At 42.9% G+C, this 8474-nt stretch overlaps 1 protein-coding gene across 1 annotated transcript; it reads right to left on the bottom strand.

Annotated features, from left to right (window-relative positions):
* Positions 1 to 3368: 3368 nt before the first annotated feature.
* LOC104968140 (large neutral amino acids transporter small subunit 3-like) lies at positions 3369 to 7743 on the bottom strand (the record flags this gene model as incomplete). The annotated part of the gene is given in 9 exon segments (XM_010797714.1): positions 3369 to 3691; positions 3847 to 3970; positions 4059 to 4132; positions 4237 to 4366; positions 4478 to 4598; positions 5512 to 5697; positions 5933 to 6075; positions 6765 to 6898; positions 7648 to 7743. Coding segments are annotated over 9 exon segments (1233 nt in total), but the record flags the coding sequence as incomplete, so codon positions are not given.
* Positions 7744 to 8474: the final 731 nt, after the last annotated feature.

Below are 8474 nucleotides of genomic sequence, written 5' to 3'. Positions count from 1 at the left end.
CCCGCTGAACAAAATGTGTAAGTATCATAGATGTGTGTGCCACGATGCTTTTTTTTCAAATAATCCTAAAATCCAATGTCTTCGTTTTGTCGATGGAGCCCTTGTGACTGCCTACAAACACACGTTATCACTGCACCACTCTATATTATCTCACACATTCATTCAAACTGTATATAAAATGACTCCAAGGTATTGCTAGGTGTATGTTTAACGCTTTGGAAAGGGCCAGGCTAGCTTTTACACTGGTCTTTATGCTAAACTAAGCTAATCTGTTACATACAATTGAACATGTAGGCAGTAGTATCAATCTTCTATTCAACTATTTCTTTAGCATTACTCCAGCAGATATTAATGATACTACCGGCTGCATTCAGCAAGTATCTACTTAAGAAGTCCAGCCAAAGTATTAGTAGCAACAGGAGCAATTTATTGAATTTATCAAGAGTCTGTCTCAGTATTAATGAGTCTAACTTTTCTTTAGAGTAGACATTCAAAGCATGTCCTTTCTGTATTGGTATGTCAAGATGAGAAATAAGGCTCAAAGCCCTAATATGTAGTCGTGCGTTATTGGCTTGCAGCTTTGCTGCTTGATTTGATGGATTACTTAAAGCAGGGGTCTCAAACTCAAGGCCCGGGGGCCAAATCCGGCCTGCAACTTCATTTTATGTGACCCCGCAAGAGCTTGCAAAGAATACAATAAGTGTATTATAAGGTTACATGCCGATGTACAGAAGCAGGTTGCCCATAAACTACATGTCCCACAATGCATCTCGTTTTGTGACATGCGCACTGAAGAGACTTGCAATTATTTGCCCTAGACTTCTGACGTAGTTAATTACTAAGTTATTTTCCTATCCGATAATAATCCAATTCAGAGGGAATAATGTAATATAATACATTATTTTATATATATATATTATATATTTATATAGTTACAACCGGCCCTTTGAGTGCAACCTTTATGCGAATGTGGCCCGCAATGAAATTGAGTTTGAGCTACTGTATCTGAGTAACAGTAAACAGGATACAAGTTGCATACATACGCAATGGCCTTAAATGCTGATATATTTCTTTTAAATAATATTTGGGTCAAGCATTTGGAGACTGGAAACTTTCCCAGCATGCAGTTCACCTAACCCTTACATACACATATTCTAACATCTGGGCATTTAGAGTGTTTGTGGAGAAAGCAGCCCCCACACAGGAGAACAGCATGTATCTCCAGGACTGAGGCTTAGCCAGAAAGCCACACAGCTAACTACTGAGCCATCTTCACTTGTCATTTTGAAATGATTAGTGATCAAATCTAAAGAAAAGGCACAGAGATGTCTGACATTAGGGTTACAAATGCAGCTTCCTGGTCCATTTTAAACTGTGCTATTATGTGTTTCTTNTCTTGGTCGTATCTTATGCGGGGGAGATGGTAATTGCCTGACACATCTCTCTCTCCCACGGAAGTAAATTCTAAGGACCCTCAGGTGTAGGAGGGTCCTCGAAATGGACCAGGTGTTTTGGGCCGTGCCGTCACTATCTTCTTCCGGGTCGGTCGCTGACATCGAAAGGACTCTGACGAGTCGTTTCTTGGTGGACTTAGCTCTTCGACGACCACTGGAAGATAGCAAGATCGTCAAACTCTCCGCAGGAGTCGTATGACGTGGAGACGTAACCATACGTCCCACTAGCCGACGACTGTCCTTCCGTCAGACGTCTCCCAGTAATTGTGCCGGGTCTCCTAATAAATCGTCGGCGAGACGGAGGCGGACCTTCTGTAGTGGTCGAGAGCGACCGGAAGTCCTCCTGCGTCCTGTCAAGGTAAGGACTTCCTGGTCGCGCGTGTTTGTCGGCATGTGACAAAGCTGGACGACGGCGAGCCCGCGCCCGCCGATGCGCAAGTGCACTTCGGACGTGCGAGGTCTAAGTGTTGTCAAAGAAGGCGGTACCCGGTAATCCGTAATTTGTGTGTTTTATTCGGCGGTGTGAGCTAGGGCGTGACACCTTTTATTAGTAGCGACTAGAAGCCGAGATCTACATCCACTGTTGGAGCATGTAGTACCTCCAGAGCGGATGTACTCCTGCAACTGTAGTTTTACGAGCGCCCTCGTTTCGCGCCTCGACCGCCTTGTCGATTACCGAACTACCCTTGCTGGATACCTTTTGCTGAGCCGACCATAGAGCCTCGACTCCGCGAGGTAAACACCAAAACATGGGGGCACGACGGACTACTTTGAGAATGTTAACCGAGCCGTTTCGCACAACAACAACAAACACAGTCAAAATCGTAAGCGGTCCAACGGTAACGCGTAAAAGTTAGTAACAAGCGTCGTTACGAAATAGTACTGAATTTTTAGATGATAACCACATATGATATGAACGGTCGCGAATGGCAAAAGTGATGAAAGTATAATAGAATCTGCTTACCCTAGAGTATGTGTCGGACAAGTATGACGAGTGTCACGACGACACAATAGATGTCACATTTAACGGTATGGGCGCCAGTGGACAAATGAAGTAGAAAGTTGAAGTAAGATATAATCATTTAAGACATCTAACACATGTATCGAAAAGTTGACAAAAAACGTTTGATTGCAGCAATCTTTCCGATTTGACGTAAAGTAACAGACGTCATGGAACATCGCGCCTTTAAAGCTCCGACGTGTACCCGATTAAACCGAGCGCAGGAATTTTACGGGGGTGTTACGAAACCGCGTGCCTGGATTGAAAGGTTTTTTTGGGAACCGCCTCTTTTATCGACTTGGCACTGCCGTCGTTTCGTGGTAAATCTTACATACATCACCCTCCATCTTGACACAACCATTATTAACAATGAAGAAACAATAGTTAACAAAATACGTTCGGTTTTTTTTTACACAAGGTACTTTCATTTTCGTTGCAGTATTAAATCTATCTCGTTAAGCCTCCATACAAGTAAAAGCCATTTGTCCAATTACAACTTTTGGCAATCTCTCTCACCGTGTGAACAACCCGTACAGGTAAGAAGAACGCAAAAGGCTTCGGGCACCGAACCTTCGTATGGAACGAAGCAAAGACCTTCCTTCAACTGCGAACCTTTCTCCGCTATGCGTTCGGTCGTTGATAATAATTTCTTTCGTTTTTATTGAATTTAGCAGTAGGTTGTTGACCGCACACCACTCAGTCAGTTTCCGGACCTCCTCTCTATAGGCTGTCTCTCACTCTGTTTGTGGAGAAAGCAGCCCCCACACATAGGAGAACAGCATGTATCTCCAGGACTGAGGCTTAGCCAGAAAGCCACAGAGCTACTTACTGAGCCATCTTCACTAGTCATTTTGAAATGATTAGTGATCAAATCTGGAGAAAAGGCACAGAGATGTCTGACATTAGGGTTACAAATGTAGCTTCCTTGTCCATTTTAAACTGTCCTGTAATGTGCTTCTTAAATGTTTCAAATAAAAATTGTAGTGGCATTTGCATCCTCACAATAAATAAACTACTGAACGTTATTTGTTGTGTAGCCATTAGCTGCAAGCCCATTGGCTTGGCTATTAGCAGTTCTACCATCTGATTGGGCTAGAGGAGCATTCTCCTTGTCTGATTGGCTGGCAGCCAACCTATCACGTTCTGCCTTTGCCCGGGTCAGGTTTCTACGGTGATAGAATAGATAGCCTGGCAACAGGAAGCCAGCCACGGACATGATGAGAAGGCCCAGATTGATCTGTAGGAGGAGAGCCATGTCAGTGTTAAGAACAACATGTTTTATAATCTGTGTGTGTGTGTGTGTGTGTGTGTGTGTGTGTGTGTGTGTGTGTGTGTGTGTGTGTGTGTGTGTGTGTGTGTGTGTGTGAGTGTGTGTGTGTGTGTGTTCTATACCCAGTAAGGATCTCCATTGAGGTGTCCCAGCATCAGGATGAACAGTGGCTGTTGCAGCAGGGCGAAGGCAGCACTGACCATGGACTGCATGCCTGTCAGTGTTCCAAAGTGGTTGGCTGGATACCTGGAGCGGAACATGAGAGAGAAATGAATCACAACCCTAAAGCCCTGGATCCTGACCCTCTGACCCCCCTGTATGTGGGGTTACTTACACAGCTGCATAGAGACCTCCACAGCAGGAGTGGATAAATCCTCTCACTATGGTGTGCAGGACAAAGGACACCAACTACAAGAGAAGGAAAGAGAACCGACTGATAAACATGCTCTGTATGAGTCTGTATGAGTTTAAGATGTAACATAGGTTGTAATCCAGTACAGGTGTTTTTTAACCTGGATGGGCAGGTTGTCAATCATGGAAAGGATTCCGAAGGTGACCAATAGGAGGTTGGTGAAGATGAAAGCTCTCATGGCATTTGTCAGTTTCTGGATCTTTCTGTCTCTCTTTGTGGGATCATATTCGCTAAAGGGGACACATGCCAACATCTCAGTTTAATGTACATGTGAGATAAACTTTCTGAACCTACGCTATACAAACATCAGCATACTGCGTGTATACATCGCCTCCTCATACCTGTTCTTTGCATTTTCCTCTTCACACTCCTTCAACCTCCAGTCCATAATGTAGCCAATCAAAGGACAGGTGGCAAGACACAACAGCTGCATCGTTCCGAAGATAGAGGAGTAGAAACCAACTAGGGAGGACAGGCAGAAGCAGCGTGAGGTCCACAGATACACGCCTCTATGTACAGTACTTAAATAATAAAGGTCAAAGCCTTCTCCACACTGTGAGGAAAACAATTGAGACAGAGAAATAAGGGATCCTGTGACACATGCCAGTAACACGGTAACTGTAAATAATGGGATAGCTCAGTCTGTAAGGACTTGGCTTGGGAACCAGACGGTCGCCAGTACTGGTACTTGAGAGGTGCCAGGTCAGCTCTTAGGCCCTGTTAAGGTGCCCATGAGCAAGGCACCTTACCCTTACAATTCTCCCCAGGCACTGTATAGTTGATTCCAATTGCTTCTTATACTAGGATGTGTTAAATGCAGAAACTACATGTCACTGTGTGCGGTGCTGTATGCCGATTAAAATAGGATTATCCACACAGTGTTATTATATATATATATATATATATATATTAAATATCTGAATGATCTAAAAGCATTTTCAGAGACATGGTTTGCAGTGGTGATGTCCACTGTGACATTACCTTGTTCCTCCACCTCCTGCAGCAGCTCTTTTGAAGCTGAAACAGACAACAGCGTCAGACGCGTTAACACAACGTCATGACCCAGTTTTGGTCAATAAGACCTCTCTGAGGATCTGTTTTGTACGTCTACTATATGAACGAGTGTTGGTGTAGGGTAGAATTGTTACGGTTTGGCTGGCCGTGGGTGACCAGGAACTCCAGCATCTTGTTCATGGCACCCATAAAGAAGATCAGCCTCAGCTGGGTCATTGCCATGGTGATGACACTCCACAATAAGATGGGCGAGCACACAGAGTGACAGAGTGGCAGNACCTTCAGTCCATAATGTAGCCAATCAAAGGACAGGTGGCAAGACACAACAGCTGCATCATTCCGAAGATAGAGGAGTAGAAACCAACTTGTTCCTCCACCTCCTGCAGCAGCTCTTCTGAAGGGTTTGGCTGGCCGTGGGTGACCAGGAACTCCAGCATCTTGTTCAAGGCACCCATGAAGAAGATCAGCCTCAGCTGGGTCATTGCCATGGTGATGACACTCCACAATAAGATGGGCGAGCACACAGAGTGACAGAGTGGCAGCCCGCCTGAAGAAAGAGTGGGGATCCTTAGTTTATCTAATCTTACCTAGGCGACATAACTTCTAATTTAAGGAAAAGCTTGACAATTAAAACAAATCTGTGTATTATGTTGAAGATTGAATCGTTAATCATTTGTAATGGAGCTAGAATGAGCTTAGCACACATACTGTAGGCACAGTATTAAAGGTTTAAAGCTCAAAAACAAGACTACAAGTACAACAAGAATGAATTATGTTATTACCTTGGGGTGGGCTTTGTGAGTCTGCATGCTCGGGTTCTGGCTGCTTGGGTCCCATCATGTCTTCCATGAGCGCCACGTGGGTCACGTACCTGTCCCCAGTTACCTTGTCCTCAGTCACAACTCCACTCAGCTTCACCTTTTTACTGCAGACAAAGAGGAAGACATCAAATAACTACAGCCCTCAGCTAATAATGATCCACTGAAATCTACACATTTTACACAACATAGTTAAATACTGTATTCCGATTGGTCTGTTTGGACAATCTGCATTCCAAAAGCACACTGTTGCTAAGTTAAGTACATGTCCAGTCATAATAATCTGCAGAAGAAAGCCCGTTTATTTTAAAACCTCAGCAGGGTTTTTTTTATATTGTTGTTTGCTAAGAGTCCAAGTATTGTCTATATAGTAAAGACAATTTAAAAAGAGAATAATATTATTTTTTAAAGAGCAAGAGAAGGAAATAGGTTAGCATACAGAAAGATGGAGGACAGAGAAATCAGCAGAAGACATACAGGAAGTAAACACTAAAGGGAACAGCACAAGAAGACAGACAGGAAGCAAACACTAAAGGGAACAGCAGAAGAAGACATACAGGAAGTAAACACTAAAGGGAACAGCAGAAGAAGACAGACAGGAAGCAAACACTAAAGGGAACAGCAGAAGAAGACAGACAGGAAGCAAACACTAAAGGGAACAGCAGAAGAAGGCAGACAGGAAGTAAACACTAAAGGGAAAACAGTATGGGCTCTGGCAGAGTTTAAAGACTGGTCAAAGACTGCCATCCAATATAAGAGCCAAAAAAATAGTTAGTGTGTCTTCATGAGCACTGACGTGTATCTGACGTCTTCAGGTGCAGGGAAGGACTCAGCAGGCCAGTTCAGGAAGCAGTTGAGGAAGACTCCGCAGGCCATGGCCGACCACACCCACATGATGATGCGGAACGACACGCCCAGGTCATAGATAACCTGCGGGGGGGGGGGTGACAACAGAGAAGAGGATAGAGGAAAAGGATGAGTGGAAGAGAGGGGGAGAAGAAAACGTGTTTTAAAAAAGTCTTATTGCTTCTTTGTATGTGTGTCACATATCACTTTGATAACAGCTCTTGAGATCACAGCTGAGTTGTATTTCCTTCCTTCTCTTCCTGTCTACCTTTGTACTTTTTTATCATCCTCCTTTATAACCATTCTTCCCCATCGTTCTTTCTTTCTTTCTTTGTGTGTATTCAAGGTTCAAAGGCTTTTTTGTCATATCCACAGCTAGAGTGTAGTTATACAATGCACATGCTCCAATAAGTCCTCCAACAATGCAACATAAATATATATGACATAAAACAATACAACAAAAATAAAAAACAACACAAATATTTCAAGAAGAAACAGAGTAGAAATAAAATAGTGCAAGAGAATGTTGCAGGTAATGCAGAGAGGTTAACTCTATATATAAGTAAAACAGAATAAGATGATCTCAAAGTACAGTGTAAAATTAAATGTGTGTATGTGTGTGTGTGTGTGTGTGTGTGTGTGTGTGTGTGTCTGTGTGTGTCTGTGTGTGTGTGCATGTGTGACTAATTTGGCGTTATATCTCTGTTTTTGCCTGATTCTCTTACAACGCTATGTAACCCTCAGAGATGGGGTCCCCAAAATGAATGTTCTGATCTGGTACCCCCACAATACCCCAAAGGCAAGGATGTGTGTGTGAGTGTGTGGTTCTGGACCTTGACTCCAGGGAAGGTGACCGCAGAGGAAGCGTAGGATCCGATCATCAGGGAGAGGATGGTAGATCGTACGTTCCCGAACATGTTAGGCAGCTAAAGAGAGAGATAAATGAGTTTTAATATTAAACCAGTGAATCAACAATATTCAATATGCTGCTAAATCTATTGATCAGCTATGACCTTTGACCTTTTTCCAGGCATGACCCAGTGTACAATGTTAGAAGAATACATCTATTCATTTGCTGTCCAGAGAAAACGAATGTGAATTCTCAGTGATTGAATTGCACCTTGAAAACATAACCAATAGGTGGTGCTAGTGAATCCCTTTACACCAAACTCTGACACACACACACACACACACACACACACACACACACACACACACACACACACACACACACACACACACACACACACACACACACACACACACACACACCTTGGCGTGAGAGTTTGTGAACATTCTGAGGCCATGCAGGTGGTAAAAATGGAAAATAAATTAAATACAGTTTAGATATAGACTGGTGGCCTTCATATTGCATATGCTTTATATAGCCTATTGTGGTTTTACCATTCAAATCAGCAACATAATAATAACATTAACTTTGCATTTATTTTTTATACTTGCATTTTTAATAGTTTCTGCATATTTAACATTAAAAAAGTGGCATTATTTTTCATAGGCAAGGCAGGTTTATTTATCATAATAGCTTTGCTAACTAGCTAGTTCCCACTAAAGTTATATCAACAGTAACTTTGTGCATTTTAAATGTCACAGCCACATCTTTATTAGTTGCCCAAGTTTCGTTTATTGTTTCTTTATACGT

Source organism: Notothenia coriiceps, unplaced genomic scaffold, assembly GCF_000735185.1.
Source record: "Notothenia coriiceps isolate Sejong01 unplaced genomic scaffold, NC01 NC01_scaffold00038304, whole genome shotgun sequence".
In the NCBI taxonomy this organism is placed as follows: domain Eukaryota; kingdom Metazoa; phylum Chordata; class Actinopteri; order Perciformes; family Nototheniidae; genus Notothenia; species Notothenia coriiceps.
The sequence above is the reverse complement of the archived record's forward strand: the minus strand, read 5'-3'. Positions and strand labels throughout refer to the sequence as shown.